Below are 18251 nucleotides of genomic sequence, written 5' to 3'. Positions count from 1 at the left end.
CTGTAAAATGCTACTTAATTTATTGACATAGATACAAAGACCTACAACAAGCTTTTTAAACAGAGCACAGCAAATAAAAAGCAATTGAACAAACATAAGATACCCTAGGTGAACCCCTGAGGCACTAAAGAGGAAGGAAAGGCCTCCCTTCAATCCAAGCTCAATAAAAGGGACAAGAAGGATGACAGGGCAACACCAGGGCCAGGATGGGCTGCTCTGTCTGACTGATACCAGGGCACCAAAGCTCTCCTGGCATCACTGCTCCCCTTGAGGCTTGCACAGCCCCCCCGAGCACCCCGGTCCCTCTCACCTCTGCTTGTGCAGCTGGCAGGGAAGACCATCACCCAGCACAGACGTTACTCAAGGGGTCTGCAATAGGACAAGGTGCATTTTTAACACCTATTGGCCAAACATGCTTACAATGTGCCTCTGCCCCCGCACTGACATTATCTAAGAGGGCTGCGTTTTGGCTGGAAGAGCTTGAGTTTGTTTCCCACACCCTGAAAAGTGACATTAGGAAATAAAAAGGAAACTTGCCTTCCAGCCTGTGTTGGGCTAGAGAGGAAAACCATGAAAATTCTCCCCAAGGTAGGAGTTGTGGCTCACATCAAATGCTTCTGAGCAAGAGGAAGAACAAGGCAGCATCCTTCATCTCTATGTGATGTTTGGAAAATTTACTCTGAAATTGTTAGCCTTTGTCCAATCCAACAGCATCGGGAGTGGGAGATACATTTTTTTTACAATCTCAGCCACACACTTTGGAATCAAAAACGGCTGCTGCACTCCCTAAATCCTGCACACACCATCCAAGTTCAGGATTCGGGACCCTTGGGGAAGGATAATATTAACACCAGCAGCAAAAAGAAAACTCCTGCAAAAGATATATTCTTACCAATTAAAAGGCTGAAGGAAAGACTAGATAAAGAGATAAGACATTAACATTTCTTCCCCTCCTTAAAGGGGACAAAGGTTTAACAGTCAGCCTAGAAAATCAGCAGCTTCAAAACAGGCTCATTAACTCCAAAAGCCCAGCAGCTCTGGGACAGTGAGAAGCACAAAGAAACCCCAGACCTGTAATCAGGACCCTGCTCGGTGCCCACTGAGCCAGGCTTTGCGTCTCCCGGACGGATTTGCTCTTCAAAGGCTTTCCCACGCTCGGGCACCCGTGCACCAAAATCTGAAAATAAACGGCATCACTCGGTTATCAAAACACACAGGCACAATCGTCACGTATCACACACACTCCCAGGGTCATTGCGGGTTTTTATGGTCTCACAGGGGCAGATTTTCACCCCATCCATCAGCTCGGTGTTGTGACAGGAGCAAACAGCTCCCGCTCAGCTTTTGATACGCAAAGAACCTTGAGGCCCCGGGCTGAGGCGTAAACCCAAACCGAGCAACACCGAGGCCTGAACTCAGTATTTCTGGAGTCTCCGGAAAATGCAAAATTAAGGCTAAGAATGAATCACACGTGGTTTTTTTTTGTTGTTGTTTTTGGTTTTAGTTTTTTTTTTTTTTTTCAGAAAACAAAGCAGCGCCGCAGTTTGCCAAAGCCCTGGGGTCCTGCACCAAGCACCCAAGCAGCAACTAAAGCTAAACCGCCCCAAACAGCACAATCAGTGTTTTTATATCGATAAGCGATAATTTAGGAAAAAAAAAAAAAAAAAAAAAAAAAACCACAAACCCGAGTTTTCATCAGCGCGTCTAAAAGCGACCCGAACCCTCCCCGGCCCCGCCGCGCTCACCGCCGCCGCCAGCCCGCCAAACCAGCGTCACGCCTTACATGAATATTCATGACGCACCGCCTCCCGGCCCCGCCCACACTGGCTCCGCCCACCCCGCGGTGCGCTCCGCCCCCCCTCGGCTCTGCACGGCCGCGGGCGGGAGGTGCTGGGCGAGCGGACACGGGAAAGAGCAAGAAAACAAGGGGGGAAAAAAAAAAGCAAGAAAAACCAGCAAGAGCGGCAAAAACACGTCCTAGCGCCCCAAAATCTCTTTCACCCGCCCCTGGCCCCGCTGCCCGTCCGTCACCGCCCCTTAGAAACCGCCGTGACTTCCCAGAGGGGTGCGGGCATCCGTGCCCCCCGATAATTAAATGGAGCCTCATTTAGCTCCAGTTGTTGCCAGCCGGTCCTGTTTTAGGGAGCAGCCTACCAGTCCTTCCAGCGTCAGCCACGGCTCCAATGGTGCAGGTTTGCCACCTTCTCTGGGATATTTGGGGGGTGCTGGGGGTTCAGGCTCACCCTGGTCTTACCCCGGCACTAGGCACGGGTGACTGGGCGCTGCCAGGGATAAATGTTGGCCTAACACAGCAATATTGGATAGCAAGTGCAGTGCATGCTTTCTTATTTTTGACAGCTCTGGTGCAGTGCAAAAATACAACAATACGGAAAATAAATAGAATAGATGTCTTTACAGCCTGAACTTGTTTCCTAACGACTTCCATAAAAACCAAACCAAACCGCCAAGCCCTAAAACAAATCCACCTTTAGAAACCCAGGTAAGACAATACTCCAAACTTCCAGCCCTGTTTCAGATCACAGGAGATAGCAAGGCTCTGAAAAGAAAAGCCAGGAGAGTGCTGGGGGGAAGAATTGGCTGGGGTACTTGCAAGGTAAGGTCATTCACATCTTCTCAGGTGAAAGAGAATTACAAGGTGAGGAATTCCACCCCCTCCTAAAACCAAACACTGCCTGCTACCCAAGGTGGGAGCCTGGATTCCCCCTGTAAATCCGTTTTGCTACAGGGGGTGATGGCAGCAGCAGAGAGAACAAGCCAGCTCTCTGACACCAGATGAGATGGCCAGCCAGAATAAACTAAGTTTCTTTTCTTTTCAAGACACAAGCATTTCTTTTTCACAAGTCTGGCTAGTCAACAGAGCAGCCTTTGTGTCTTCTGGTTTGCAGAGAACATTTTCTCAGCTACAGAATACTAAAAACAAATACAGCTGACCAAACAGGGGTTCTACTAGGTGTGTGCAAAGCAACTGCTTTCTTATGAGCTGGCCACTTGTGAGTTTCATTTGATTCTCCTCTAATTATTTGGAGAAACCCTGTCCAGCATTTGTGGTTTTATAGACCTTGCAAACTCTTTCCCATCTCAGCTCTCTCTTCCCGGCTAAGAATCCTCATCCATTGAGCCACTCCTCATACAGGAGCTGTGCTATCATCCCTCTCTGCACCTAGTCTAATTCTACCGTAACTTTTTTCTCTGGGCACCTAGTGGGAGTAACACTGACTTACTACCTGCTTCACGCTGTAGTTAAATGAACTGTAGCTCGTTTCTGGCCAAGCTTTACCTCTATCCCACAAAGCTGAAGCCTTGGGCTGGTGGTTGTGTAAACATCCCAACAGGAACAGGCATCGGCTGCAAACACATCAACAGACCTGGCTGAGTTGGTGTCTCCAGCCCTCACCTCCCAAGTTCGCTATCTTTTTCCTTTTCTACCTTTCTTGTTTTTCCACAGGTTTATTGCCAGACTAGCTGCAAGAGGAATGACAATCACGCAGGCCAGCATGAGCTTATTTGTCCTGGGCCTGGGGAGGGGGAGCGAAGGAAGATAGCAACAGGTCTAGAAACAAAGAAATAAAGTCACCCACAAGGGCTTTAGAAAAGTGAGACTGCAAAAAGCAGACTCTTACAGCAATTGCAACTCAAAGAAATCATGATATTTAAACCCATCGCAGGAAAGGTTTCTTCAATCTGCAGCTTCCTGCAAAACTTTTACCAGGATCAGAGGCATAAGCAGGAGTGTCCACCAGCCCACTTGTCCTCTTGCGAGGGAATTCAGGGCGCTGTCCTCATTGTGCACTGAGGCTGAAAACTCACCAGCATACCCTCTGAGCAGCTGAATGCCTGCTGTTCGTTCAGACAGGTCAGACAGTGGAGGACACTGCCCTGCCGGGGACGATACGCACATTCTCAATCCTTGGGAGGGCAGGAGCCAAAAAGGTGTGAGCATTAAACAGACGAACAACAGGTCAGGTAAGAAAAATACTGCCTCTTCATTTAATGTTTAAAGACATCAGTAAACAAACAGAACAGTACAGACAGAGGCAAAACCCCTCCCGCCTCCCCAAACAGCACACTCTGAACCATGACAGGTACCAGGTGATGACTCGGGAGAAGGAGCAGCAAAGTCTGGGATTTGAGGGATGGCTGAGAGAAGTTTCTGCTGTGTGAGGGCAAGAAGACAGGACTTGGAGGAAGCAGCTTCCCTCACCCACCAGCAGAGAAACATCTCCTGGGTACAGTCAAGAGGGAATGGTTTCCACTCCGAGCAAGCAGCCCAATCTCTCTTGCTAACACAGAGAAGAAAGTTGGAAAATACAGCTGGAAGCTACATTAGAGGTTCAAGACACACTATGTACTGACCTTGGCAGCCAAACCTCTGTTCCACAGTGATTTTAGCCTCTTGGAGAATACAGAAAACAGGGAAGTTGGGTCCAACTTGGCAAAGTGTTGCAGTACTCATTTGTGAACACAAAACTGAGTATCAGGGGGAATGAACAAGACTATGCTCCGCATACTTTCTTCCATCCTGCTCCAGTGAGCTGTTTGTTCCCTGCTCCAGAGACACTCCTGACCCCATCCCACAACTGGCCGTGTCTTCACAAATAATTTTCCCCGAGCTGCAGAGCATCAGATGGTTAGAGGGGACATGAGGAAGCAACCCTCAGTGCAGGCTTCAGAGGACAGTCGACTGGGTACCTGAGCGGAGGGGCTGGGGAGAGCAGGATACATCGGGTGTTGCTGCTGAAGAGAGGCAGAGATTGTAGGCACAACCACTCCAGCTCCCACCTCGCTGGCAGAAGCCTGCATGGGAGTTACAGGAGGTGACTGAACCAGCCTGGGTCAGGCTCTGAAGGCAGTTGTACGGCTGCCAGCCAGTACACGGCGCAGATTCGAGCGCTACTTGAATTTCCATTTCCCGGAGTGGTGACAGTTGGAACCGTGACATGTGGTGGAAAGGAAGGAACACATTTCATCTGCCTCTCCAGGTAGCAGAAGACTGATGCGGTGGTGTTTCTGCTAACACCAGACGCAATCAAATACGAGGGGAGGGCTAACTGGCTTCTATATGGCCCAGTTACCTGCTCCAAGCACCCATGTCCAATGCGGGACCCCCCACAGTCCAGAGCCCCACACCAGAGCCCTCAGATCTCTACGTCACTCTCTTTGTCGTTATCGTGGTCACCATCATAAAACTCGTTGGCAGCTTCAGGCCTGAGGGAAAAGACAATCACCATCAGCAAGGAGAGCCCTGGCACCCTTAGGGCCAGAGAAGAATGCCAAGGTCACACTGCCAAGGGTCAGAAGATGCCCTGCACCCAAACCCCCCGTGAAATGTTATCTGAGGAGATCATACATTTCTAGAGACTCGCTCCTTGGATAAAACTAGAGCCTCAGAAGTGACTGTTCTAGAAAAAATCTCCGGTATATCATCTACCCATCCTAGCAGGGACAGAAAGGGAAGCCCATTTCTCCAGACCAAGATCTGGTACCTGCTGTAGTTTTCCTCAGAGCCTCTTTCCTCTGGATCAGGCTCATCTGTGCGATCGTAGCTGAGCAAGTCAGAAGGGACATCATGGATCTGCACGCTGGGAGCATGGTTCAGCATTTTCAGATTTTCAAATATCGTCTGCCTGATCTGATCCAAGTACTACATAGGAAAAACAGAGGGGGATGACCACAGTGAGATCTGGCAGTCTGCACAGAGCCACAATTGTTAGCACTGCTATCTGCCTGCATCATTTATGTGGTGGCCATGAGAAAAATTTATGCAGAAAGCTATTTATCAGAGCAGAGGAGGTAGGAGAGTTAATTTAGTCATTGATACTCAAGCACAAAAGAAACAGTAAGACAACTCAGCAAGGTTCTCAAATACTATGAGACTTTCCGACATCCCAGAGGAAAGGTGCTGCTTGTTTTTCATCAGTTTTCTGCCCTGCAAGAATTCCTTGCCTGGGCTCTGCCTGGTTTCACAGGACTGAGCATCAACCATGGGGTTTTGGAAGTACATAGCTGATACTGCAATAAGGCTGCAAGCACTTACCTGCCTGGAGTTCTGATTTTCAATCCTTGTACTGACGTCAGGATGAAGGGTGAAGTCTGGAGCGAAGTACTCAAAGTACTCTGTGATGGAACGAGCAAGAGAGTTGCAGCACAGAGGCAAGGGAGACAGCCTGCACTGCTCTGCAGAGTGCAGAGCTCACTCTCCCACCATGCTAGGAGTGACCAGACCCTAAAAAAAGCATCAATGTACAGCTCTGCAACTGCAAGGAATTATATGAAACAGAGCAAGCGAAAGTAACGCTCAGGTCACTGAATAGGAAACGATCCAAATGAAATGGTACGTGACACAGTAAGGGCATCTGTCCAGCAAAATCTACAGGCGAGCAGTAGGAGACAACTAAGGCCACCTCTAAGATCAGAAAGCGGTGTCACATTGGGCCTGGTCTTATCTCTGGTCAATGTAGAATAGAAGTGTTAATTCTTCGGTTGATATAACAAATACTTTAGCTCAGCTAATGAGGAAAAAACAGAACTCCAGCTTACCACTGTATGGGAGCTCTTCGCTAATTGCTTCATCTACAAGCAATGATGTTTCGTAAGTCCTGAAAACATGGAATAAGATGGGTTCAGTCCAGAGAAAGCTACATGGTGCACACAGCGACAAAGCCCACAGCAACTGCTTAACCAGTGACCTTCAACAAGTAGAGAAGAGACTCACCAGCATCGTGCCACATTGCGGACTGTGTAACCACCTCCTCCTAGTACCAGCAAGGGGATGTTGAAGCTCTTCACATACTCCACGCACTCCCTAGAAACCCCAAACAAAAAAATGCCGGTGCTGTTAACAGCAGCAGACTTCTCTGTCAGAAATGCCACCATGCACTCAGAACACTGCCACGGCTAGTGTGATACACCTGGAGTTCAGGGCTTCCACCCAGGGAGCCTGAACCACGTGCTACAATGTGAACCAGGTCCTGTACAAAGACCTGCAGACCCCCTACTGTCACGTGAGAGTTAAAAAAAAAAAAAAAGAATGAAAAACCTGCTGGCGTTGCTGGAAGGCCCAAGTCAAAGCTCAAGCCTCACAGCAGAGGAATCGGAGCCCTTCAGACTAAAGGACAGTCTTTCAACTACCTGCCCCAGCCCTGCTGTACTTACCCATGTCCTCTTATACTGAGGTTAAAACAACCCAAACGGTCGCAACCCAGAGAATCAGCACCGCACTGGGGAACAGAAAGAGAACAAATGAATTTTTGCCACAGAGGCATTGCTTTCCAGGCACACATCAGCATCCCCACCTCTTGGCCACCCTCATTCACCAGAGGGTACAGACAGCAGCTCAGCTAGGACACACCAACCCTGACTCCCTGGGAACAGATGGTAACACATTGATAGCAGCCCCCCTCCAACCTAAAGTCTCCGAAAGGGATGGACGTGTGCACAGAGGCTTGCTTTCTTACCTGCAGGACTATGCAGGTGGGCTGATAGTAATCTACCACCTGGTTAATGACTGGCTGGAAGAGGTGTTTATAACCTTTGGAGAGAAAGGTAGATTTGTCATGGTTCTGGAGCAGAAGGACCAGCAAATGCCTGGGCAAAGGGAAACAGCTGGGAACACCTACTTTGGTCATCAATGCCATCTCGTAGAGGCACGTTGAGACAGTAGTAACGACCACTCTCTGCACCAACTTCATACATGTCACCTGGCCAGGGAAAGACAGGAGAGTCACAACAGCTCTGAGACTTCAGAGGTGTGGAAAGGCCAGATCTGGTCTGTGTTGGGATCTCAACCTAGCTAGGATCCTTCTATCTTACAAATAACTATGCTTCTGTTCCTCTCTAATTGATTTTCCATGCCTTTTCCTCCATCATTTCTCTCTGCAGCCCTGCTTTTGCAATTTTACACTTTTATACTCCAGCAGAACTTTCACAGGACTGTGAAGCAAGGCCAGGTTCACGCTATGAGGGAAAATACATACCTGTACCAGGAAAGAAATAGTTCCCATATTTATGAAATGACACTGTCATGACACGGTCCGTCAAGTAGAAAGCCTCCTGCACACCGTCTCCATGATGGATGTCAATATCAATATAGAGAACACGTGGGTGATACCTATTGAATACAGGAGGAAAAACATCATTACTGTCTGCACTGCACCCGACCTCACTGTTCCCCACATGCCTCAGTATCACCTGGAGCTCTGAAAACCACCACCACCATTCACCCGCAAGCCCACCTGCCAAAAGAACTTGCCCGCCCCACTTGAGGTGTATGAACTGGTTTAGATACAAGACATCTGCACACAGTCAAACGTGCCCCACCACTAAAACATTTTCTTCTGATGTGCTTGGAAACAGACATTAGAATAAAAGGTTTGAGATGGGGTCAGAAATGTCTCGGAAAGCACAGGATGAAGAAAACCTATTTCAACCACCTGGGTGTTAGAAAGTTCCAGGTTTTTGTTTCCTCTACAAACAACATGCCATTAGTTAATCTTTAAGAGCTCCTACGATTTTTAATCATATCAGGAAATAAAAGGTAAGCTAGCCAAGGAGAAGGTAGGAACACTTACTTCCTCCACGTGCCAGAGTACTGGCAGCACAATGTCCCAGCTGGCTAGCACCAAGAACACCAGGCTGGACTAAGTTTACTGGAGAAGCAGCCTGCTGGGTCACAGAGACAGAGGGTGAAGAAGGGGAGATCATCACAAATAAATGCACTGGGGTATTGCTCAAAGCTGATGTGCTGTTGAGCACTGGAGACATAGCCCTAAGCCATCCCAGCCTGCCAGCTCCAGAGCTGCCTGCTTGGCTGGAGATAATTTCTTTAACTTTTCATGAGGAAATATGGAATCTGGTCAATCCCCAAAGAACAGGGAATCTGGCATCCATGACAAAACCCCAGGAGACTAGGGAGGGACCTGAAAAAGCACGACACCATTGAAACAGAAAGCAGGAGCCTGTGGCTTGTGCCATCTGCCTTGGAACCATGGCTTTAAGCGTGTCTGCCAGTGATCTGATCAAACTGGTTGATTGTGCTGACCCATGCTCATTAGGAGATCAGTACCTTGACTCAGTTTCCCAAAAGAGACATACTATTTAAAACAGCCCAGATTATTCATCCTATACACAAATGACAGCAAGGAGAAAAAGGGGGATGCATACACACAGCCCTTGCACACTGGTAAAGGGAGAAAGGGACCTCCTAAGAGCAGAGGCACCACAGTACTCCCATGCTGGGAAGCAAACTCAAGTGTGCAGCCACCTGCTGCAGAAACAGTTCCTGAATACCGGGAACAAAAGAATCAGGACATATTATAATCTGTGAGGGGAAACTGGGCTTTATTTGAAGCCTCTGCCATATGGGAGTCATGTGAGACTAGAAAATAGGTGTGCAGAGATACACAGTAAAGAGGTGACGTTCCCAACACAGAACAGGGAAGACTGGCAGAGAGGGAGGAGGTACAAGCACACCCCATAAATCTGACTTTGAGAGCGAATATGCTTGCTACCATTCATGTAACTATGGAGTGGTCAACCCCAAATCTTTTTTAATTCCACAACATCTTCTCTCCGATTCAGCAACAAGAAGGGCATTTGGGAGTATAAAAAAACAAAAATTAAAAAAAAATATCGCAGATTAATCCAAGAACAGAAGGTACTTCTGTAACTCTTCCTCCCATTCTGAATTTATTTTTTGTTTTCTAAAATGGAACCCCCCCCGACTCTTTTCTACTTGAAGCAAGTGTCCTTTGATCATCCATATGCTGCTCAAGTCCTGTTCTTGAGCCACTCAAGCAAATCAAGAAAGAATCACATCATTTAACTCTCTCCCGTGAGCCATAATTCACATTTACCTACAAAAGGCTCACTGTGGCAAAAACGCTGAGACTCAGGAGACCCCAAAATGAGTATTTCACAGATGGATGAGAAGTGGAATTGAAGAGCACTTCTGTATCCCTGAAACTACATGCAACAAAACTGGAGTCAGATATTCCAATTCTGAAAACCCGCTTCATGTGCCTAAAGAGGAGGCCAGGACAGAATTCAAGTTGTTGGCTTTCGTGGACTCGAGAAAGGCAAATGAGGCAGGGAAACAGAGAGAGAACAGTGAAGCAGCAGAGGGAAACCACAGGACAGTACTGCACTTGCCCCATGTCCTTACTTGAGCAGCTCCAGGATGCCGATAACTATGTCGTTAACGTAACAAAACCCAGAAGCCTGCAGGACAGAGAAACCAAATTGCATTAGAACAGGATCAACACAGAGCCTGGGCCTCAAAAAAGACAGAGGAATACACACACTTGCCTCCTTACCTCAAACTTTTTGGCATGATGCAGGCCCCCTGCCCAATTTATTGCAATATCACAGATCTAAGAAAGGAAAGATAAAGTTTAAGGTGACAACGTGGTAACAGCCTCTCACCCACAGCCCCAGTGCACCCACCATTTCAACCTGCTCAGCCCACAAACACCCTTCTGGCCTTTCCTTCTCCTAGGGAGGCCAGCTCCATCTCAGTCACTAGCCCAGCCAACAGTTTTGGTTACAACACGTCCATACTGGGTTAGTTCTCTACTCTATACTCCCCTGCTAGAGCAGAAAAGATCATTTCCCACCACCCCACTGCTCCCCTGCCAGCCAGCAGCAGGCAGAGCACCTGGCACACACAGTTTGTTCCTGCACTCATCTTTTACACTCACTAGGCCTTTCTTAGGTCTCAAACCTCTGTGTTTTTGTTTTTTTTTTTTTTTTTTTTTGGTGCCCTCCTGAGGGACCCTCTTCTTCAGACCTGTGTGGTCTCATTTAGTGCATTTCCATAGCAGAGACCTAGCAGCACTCTCAAAGTCTCCCAGCAGCCAGTTTCACTGAAGACCCCAAGTTTGTTCTACCGTGCCAAGAGTGCTTTGTGACTTCACTACTTGCAGCATTAGTAACCTCTGGCTCCTCTCTGGACTAAACATCTACTAAATCGTTGCTTCTGACAGTACAGGAATGGTCTCAGGCTTAACAGTCCTACATCACTGGGTATTTACACTGCAGCACAGCAGTGATTGCTATGTTGTTTTACAGCACAAATTCATGAGGTCCTCCTTAAATTGAAAACCAGTTGGCTCATGCTTGTGTTTCAAAAGATAAGCACATCAGCTCAGTTACCTTGTTGTTCAGCTGTGTTGCTCCCTGCAGAGAGGCCCCAGTATAGCGAGAGCAAAATTCAAAGAGGCCTGGAAACACCGGGCTGAAAAAGAAACCATGATTCAAACACAGAACATCTTCTAATTTCATCCCATTTCTCCAGAGCAAAGCCAGGAATAAAACTGTCCAGGGCCATTACCTGAGCAAGATCAAAACTCATTCTCTGTGGAAAGAGTTCATTTGGGATCACTCTGACCCTGCTTAAAACACACTGAGTACCAGCAGGCAACCGATCTGGCTGCAAACACAGTGGGAAACTCAGTGAATTTGACAATGATTACCAAAGCTTCCAAGCTAGTCCTGAAAAGGCTCCTCTGCTCACAACGCGTGCTGGCGTCCATCTCACTGCCCTCCTGCACTGCATCAGGAGAGGGGAGCACGGTTCTGCTCCTGCACTATCTCCCTCAGCTGTACCTGAAATATCCTGCCCCACCTCTGCTTCCAAACTCCAAGCCCAGCGTGCAGTATACTGCAACTGGAGATGAACGCTGCTCTTGAGACAGCACTAAGGTCTGATCCATCCCACCACGCGGAGCCAGCCCAGGCACTGGGAGACTACAGAAACACAGGGCACGGAGCCCCTGTGTCACCAGTTTGCTGGCACCATTCACGGACAAGCAATGGAGTAAAGACCGTGGGGTTTTATTTGCCCTTTCATTTCTGGTACGAAGGTTTCTGATCATCAGAGCAGCAAGGTTACAGAACAGTCTTCTGATTCTCAGCCTGAATATTAAAACCCAGGCTATACTAATATGTCCTTGGGATAACACTTATCTAGCTAACATAACTCCTCCCATGCCAGTACTTAAGGCTTCCCTCTCCACAGAATACATAAGAACAATCTTGCTCTCCAACAGCCCTTATAATCCTTACCCAGACAAGGCATATTGCTATTTCCCCAGTCACCCACAGAGCCCTTCCATGCATTTCTTTCAAGTTTCATCTCTCACGAGCACTAAGGACTGGAATTGAATATTCTCAACAAGAGTTCATATAGTTTTGTACAGAAGCATGAGTGTTTCCTTGGTTCTACCTGAAAACCAGGCTCTCACAGCTGTCTTGAATTTAACATGTACATATTAAGGTAGCCAAGATGATAGGCAATTATTCTAAGAAATAGTTATTGTGTTCAAGAAGAACTGGAGACTCTGCAAGAACAAGCAGAGGTACAGACTCTAACCCAACAAGCTTACAGCCTAAATATAGATCTAAAAAGGACGACTGCAAGATCTAAAGAGAAGGGAAATGAATTGAGCAGGTTTCAATAATCTGATATACACAAGAGGGACATGCACCTCATTCTGATTAAACCCAAGTAAGAAAAGGGACATTCTAAAAGAGCTCCCTGGGCATGAGCAATGCAGGAGCAGCGTAGGAGACACAGAGCACTCACCAGTCATCGCCGACGTTGAAGGCGTTGAGACTCTTGGTGAATCCCTGCATGTTGTTGGGACTCACTCTCTGCAGGAAGTCTATGTAGTCCTCGGAGTGGAATCGGCACATGTCATGCTGGGATGCCTGGTACGGTTTGAAAACCTTCAAGAGAAAGGCAAGAGTTATTTCCCATCCAAGCACGTGTTTGCTTTGGCTGTAAGAAATCTCAAACTAATCGACAAACAACCTGCACGAGGTACATCAAAAATTGTTCCAATATATTGGCTTCCTGACATTCACGTTCATTTAAATTCAACAAGTTGCTCCATGAAGCCTGCTTTCCTACCAATTTTTCGCTTTCAGCCATAAACCTGTCTCCTGCCTTTCATAGTAACTGCAGCTCTTGGCACATACTCTCCAAAGCCTTCCTTCCCCCACTGCTCACACACCCCTCCTTGGGCAAGCCAGCACAATAAAATAGCTGAGCTCAAACTACAGCTTTTTCTTCACTGGGGGGCACTATTCCCTTGTCAGTCAACAGCTTTCATACAATTTTAAGACCTTGATATAGGGGTGGCTTCAGTCCCTCTGTCAGATTTGCCTGTAACGGGCTGATAGTTTCACAAGTTATGTGGAGAAACCTCACAGACAGACGGAAGAGTTGCATAAATCTTGTTTCCTTTGGAAAGCTGGCAAAAAATGGTCATGGAACCAGATGGATTCAAATGAAAGATCTTGTGACAATACAGGCTTGCCAGTTTGGCACTTAACGCACATACCTCAATTTACAGGAAGTTAAAAATTAACACCACACATCTGGCGAGAGGAAATTAAAGGTGCACTGAAATCAATATGAGATTTTTTTCTGTTTCCCAATTTCTCTTAAAGCATGCACTTTTTTCATGGAACATGGGAGTAAAATATACAAGCTTTCTCCAAAGGGAAAATTTATCAAGGCAACTGCACCAACGTGCCCGTTTCCTGGGCTAAGCAGGCAACATGTTCATTTTCAGAGACACAGTATACCCTAACAAATCCACCATCTCCTTTCCTTAATTGATCTGCATGTGGTATGTATGGTGTTTTTCACATAGATGTGTGGAGTTTGGTGTTTCTCAAAAGGCTGCTGCCTCTGACAACTCAAACAAGGAGGATGAGGCGACTCACAAGCACAAGCCATTAGTGCAGCTCGTAAGCGTGAAGGCAAGACCTATTCCCCATGAGAGATCTGCACCGGCACCTCCCAGCAATCCAGACGACTGATTACATCAAACAAGACCAAAACCAATGCTAAAGAGTTGTCACAGAGAAGAAATAGCTCTCACTGGATATCCAGAAACTCTCTTGGAAAACAACAAGTAGGGACATTTGATTCAGAACAGGAAGGGAGAGAAAGAGAGGGAAAAAAAAAAAAAAAAAAGATGACCAAAAGCTTCAAGACAAACCCAGCTGCTGGCAGAAGAAGAAATCTGCCTCTTGCACCCTTCACCCTGCTCCCAGCAATCCCACCCACCTTCCTAAGCAAGCTCTGGCACTCAGCCTCCTCTGTCCGCTGCCTCATTTTGCTAGCTCCATTGAAAACTCTCCTGGCTTTACCGAGCTGTTGAGTTGCACCAGTTCACACAGGGATCCAAGAGCTCCCAGACGCAGCACAAGAAAGGCAGCAGGAAGATGGGGCAGAGCAGCAGGGAAGGTGAGCAGCAGGACAACTCTCCTTCTTTTGGCAATGCCGAGCCTTGGTTGACCGTGTTCTCGCACAGCGCAGCCACAGGTAAGCTGGGAAAGGTGGGAAGAGGTGAACCCAACTTGACAGGGTAACGGCTGCTTATTTGGAGGAGGCAGAGAGGGGCGGATAACGATGTTACCACAACACAAAGTTAACAGGACCTTTTATAGACACAACTGACCATAATCCCCATTTTTATTTGCTTGTAACTTTGCCAGTCACTGACTGTTCAGGATGAAGTTTCCTCTGTGGTTTTCAGCTTCATGATGGCATCTTGTGGAAAATACAACCCCCTCAAAAGGGTTTCAAGACCAAAACCACAACAAAGTGTACATCTCTACGTACTGCCTCATTTGGACATGGATGTGACATCTAGAAGAGTTATGTCAGAATATGCTTTTTGCCGTTTCTGCAAGAAAAATCCCAACTCAAGGGAAGTTATTCATTGAAGTTCATACTTCTACAGTAAAAATCTGAAAGATAAATTCTACAGATTCTGCATGACCTGAGTGTACGCCAGCTGCATCCCCTTGCAAGCACAACAGCAGGTCACCGCAGCTGGATGTGATTTTAGTAGGGAACTATATTCATTACACAGGGAAGCTTTTCTAATGTTTAGACATACCAAATTAATTTTATATACTGCATCCAGGAACTGTCCCACTGGTCTTTTTAGCACCTTCCTTTAAAAAATGTTATTGTGTTTTAGTTTTAGGACAGCTTGTTTTCTATTTCCTTTCGCTCAACCTGCAAGTCTCTCACCACAGAAGCAGCTATGCTGGCAGCGGAACAGCTTGAACTCGAGCCCGTTCCAAATGCCAGGCACTTGTACAGTGCTAAAAGTAATGACAAAGTTGTGCAGCATGGACAGGCAGGTATAAAGCAGCCGAGATCTAGCTTTTCCCTCTGCCCCACTTGTATTGGTTTGGCTGTTCAGACTTTGTCCTAAAAAAATAAAAAGCAGAAAAACTGAATGTTGCACTTTGTCCTGCCCATACAGTGGGGAAGACACTAAACACGCCAGAATTAAAACCACTGGTTTAATCCTGCTCTTTTGTGCTCACAGCAATACTTTACTTTTAACACTGCTTGATTCTCAAGTGCTTGAGAAATGACCTTTAAGGACAGGGGTTTTTTTGGTATCACAACAACCATTTAGTCAGGTCTTTGAGGGTGCAGTGAAAGTTGCTTATAGTTTTGCTTAATGTCTAATGGTGGGGACAAGGGAAGCTGGGAAGCTAATCATAGCCTGGCGAGGTGCCTGGTCTAGCTGGAGAGGGACTGGCATTTGCACATTTCTGTCTGATAGCTCTGCACGATTACCCTGTTTTCACAGCAGGTTGTGATTTACCCCCAAAGCATGCTGCAAACGTGAAGACACATCACTGACACAAGCTGATCCCACTTTCTTCTCCACAGCCTCAAAACAAGCCCGACTGTTACCGGTTCATTGCAGTCACCCACAGCTGTAAGCAACAACCTACGATTGCATTATGCAATCATTCTGAGAGCACACACCTCAGAGTAACCTCTGGGGGTCATTCAGTTCAGGCTCATGAGTAACAGGGGGAAGCGGTTAGTTTGCAGATCATCACAAGGGGCACAGCCCAACTGCAAAGGGGGAGGAACAGACATGAGATGCATGAGCACAAAGAGGAAGAACAGGGGGAAAGTCTTAACATCCCTCACAGATCAGAGCAACGACGGTTTTGGGCCCTTCTTTCACCTCCCCTCCGTTTGCTCGATGGTGACTGCAAGAGAATCACTCTTCACCTCTTTTAACTAGGTAATTCTCAAGAGAAGACACTGTAAATGCATGTGTGTATGCTCATATATGTACATATAAATATATAATAATATAACAACTAAATAATATAAATACTTATTATATGTACATAAAACCAGAAGTGCCTGGAGCTAGAGCCTACGTTTAGAATAACATTTCTAGGTATTGGCCCTTCCCCAGGGCACATCAAACAGATCACAGGCTGGGGAGACAATAGGCAGCAGCTACACCTGGCCCCTGGATCAGATAGCATGACCTGGAACCACGCCAGCCAGCCCAGGAATTAAATCACTCAGTGGTCTGAAACAGCTCAGAAGCAATCCTGCCACACCGAAAATGAGAATAAGCCCAGACAAAACAAGTTGCCTCAAAATGATCAGCAACTGCAGGTGGCATGTTCTGCAGGTCAAAATGGGCAAAAGCCATCTCAAAAGGGGCAGAATGGTAGAAGATTTTTACCATTCCTGTCTTGATTTTGTATCATAAGGCACCAAGTTACATGCCCTGTACTCCTAAGAGCTTTTCATTTTTTTTCTGTGCTGTAATAATGGGCAGAAAAGTGAACAGGGATTCTAGGGAAAGAAGCATAGTTCAATCCCACTTGCACAAAGCGAAATAAAACACTTCAAAAGAGGGGTACCACACCTTCACAGTGGTATTTTATCATCCCAAAACAGGTTTGTTTCTTGAAAGATGAAGATTTAAGTTCTCTTTTTGATTATCGCTACGTGCTGATTTTGTTTTACCAGGTTTACACAGGCTAGATTTCAGGAAGAGAAAAATCTTTCTAAGAGTAAGAACTGGAGCATAGCGAACTAGGTTGCTTGAGTTGGTTGGGCAACAAAGGCTTTGAAAAGCAAGTTGGTCTACCACTGATCAGGTCTGAGGTGGGTTTAGTGAAGCCCGTTAAGGCATCAAGATGAATTAGCAAGCCTCTGGAGCGTTTTTTTCAGCTTGGGTATTTTACGATCACACAGCCCACCGTAGTGACTGGGTCCTTCCTAGAAAGGGCTGCAGACATGAACATTTCATGCTCATGGGGACTAGCGGCACTGCTGCAGCTCCAGGCACGGCACTGCCTGCACAAGTTTGAACAAGATGCTGAGAGCCAACGATGGCGCCTTTCAAATCAGCTCTGGGCAGCACGGTGGGAGCTCAGGCCGCCGAGAAGGCCCGAGACTGCTTAAAGCCTGGTCTGCAACTCTGTTGCCTGCTGTGCCGAGAGCGGAGCTGAGGGAAGGGGAGCGACACCGGGAAGGTGGCGAGAACCAATTAGGAGGCCACGATTGAAGCCGGCAGGACAGCACACGGCTCTGTGGCACCTTCCACGCGTGCCAAAGCCCCAAACACCCGCTCTGGCTGCTGCCCACCGCAGGCCCCTCATTCCCCGCCCCAGCCTCCTCATCCCCCGCCGCCTGTTTGGGGGGGGTGAGGGGGACGGGACCCCCGGGGAAGCGCCGCTTACGATCATCTTCTTGTAGAGCCCATAGTGCAGGACCAGGCTGTGGGTCAGCGCCAGGCGATGCGGCTTCATGGGGTGCCCCGCTCCTGGGGGGGAAACGACACGGGGAGTCACCACGGGGGGAAGATCAACCGCCCGGCCCCCCCACCCCACCCCCCCACACCCGGGACCGTGACGGGACCCCCCAGGCTACCTCCCACCCTGGCCCCGGGACGGCGTGAGGGCCCCGGCCAGACCATACCACACCCCCGCCCGGCCCCTCCGGTTCTCCCCGGGCCGCACCGTAGTGGAAGTTGCCGACGTCCGGGTCGTAGAAATAGGCCACGGTCTTCGCCATGGCGGAGAGGCCGGGACCCGCCGCCGCGCGCTCCCGCTCACGTCATCACGCCGCGACGGCGTCCGGCGAGCCCCGCGCCGGCCCGCGCCCCGCGCACAGCGGTCGGGGGGCGGGGCTGGCGGCGAGGGGCGGGGCGATCATCGCTGCGGCGTCTCCGCGGTCCTACCGCCGACCCCAGTCCCCGCCAGCTGCCCCCAGTTGCTCCCCGCTTAGCCCAGTAGCCCACTGGATTCTAGCTGTAGCCCTACAGCTGCTCACCACTTACCCCCACCTGCCTCCCAGCCACCGCCTGATACCCACAGTGTCCTCGAGTTGCACCCCGGTCTCACCTCGTTGCCCACTATCTACCCCCAGCCGC

The 18251-nt window shown here is 48.2% G+C and overlaps 2 protein-coding genes across 4 annotated transcripts in view; both read right to left on the bottom strand.

Annotated features, from left to right (window-relative positions):
* Nucleotides 1-1391, bottom strand: part of LOC116965007 — a 46665-nt gene extending 45274 nt beyond the window's left edge. Inside the window, exons 1-2 of the mRNA XM_042790222.1 lie at nt 1072-1391; nt 311-369 (exon numbers count right to left, since the gene is read on the bottom strand). The gene's annotated coding sequence lies outside the window, so the exon portion shown is untranslated. The remainder of the gene's footprint in view (nt 1-310; nt 370-1071) is intronic.
* A 2589-nt stretch (nt 1392-3980) lies between these two features.
* Nucleotides 3981-17957, bottom strand: HDAC3 (histone deacetylase 3). Of its 3 annotated transcripts, XM_042790204.1 has the most exons (16): nt 17839-17957; nt 17560-17642; nt 14179-14358; nt 12602-12744; nt 11170-11251; nt 10332-10388; nt 10181-10236; nt 7995-8128; nt 7638-7718; nt 7476-7549; nt 7174-7238; nt 6734-6823; nt 6559-6617; nt 6056-6135; nt 5505-5662; nt 3981-5226 (listed from the first exon to the last, which is right to left on the bottom strand). In XM_042790204.1, the coding sequence occupies exons 1-16, from the start codon at nt 17891-17893 to the stop codon at nt 5157-5159; spliced, it is 1467 nt and encodes a 488-aa protein (XP_042646138.1). In that variant the 5' UTR covers nt 17894-17957; the 3' UTR covers nt 3981-5156. The 3 variants fall into 3 exon arrangements, with proteins under 3 accessions (XP_042646138.1, XP_042646139.1, XP_042646140.1); XM_042790205.1 differs by lacking the exon at nt 14179-14358; XM_042790206.1 differs by lacking the exons at nt 14179-14358; nt 17560-17642; nt 17839-17957 and adding an exon at nt 14096-14177.
* Nucleotides 17958-18251: the final 294 nt, after the last annotated feature.

The sequence above is a fragment of the Tyto alba genome, unplaced genomic scaffold, assembly GCF_018691265.1.
Source record: "Tyto alba isolate M040663 unplaced genomic scaffold, T.alba_DEE_v4.0 Super-Scaffold_17, whole genome shotgun sequence".
NCBI classification, from domain to species: domain Eukaryota; kingdom Metazoa; phylum Chordata; class Aves; order Strigiformes; family Tytonidae; genus Tyto; species Tyto alba.
This window is presented reverse-complemented; position numbering and strand designations above follow the sequence as displayed.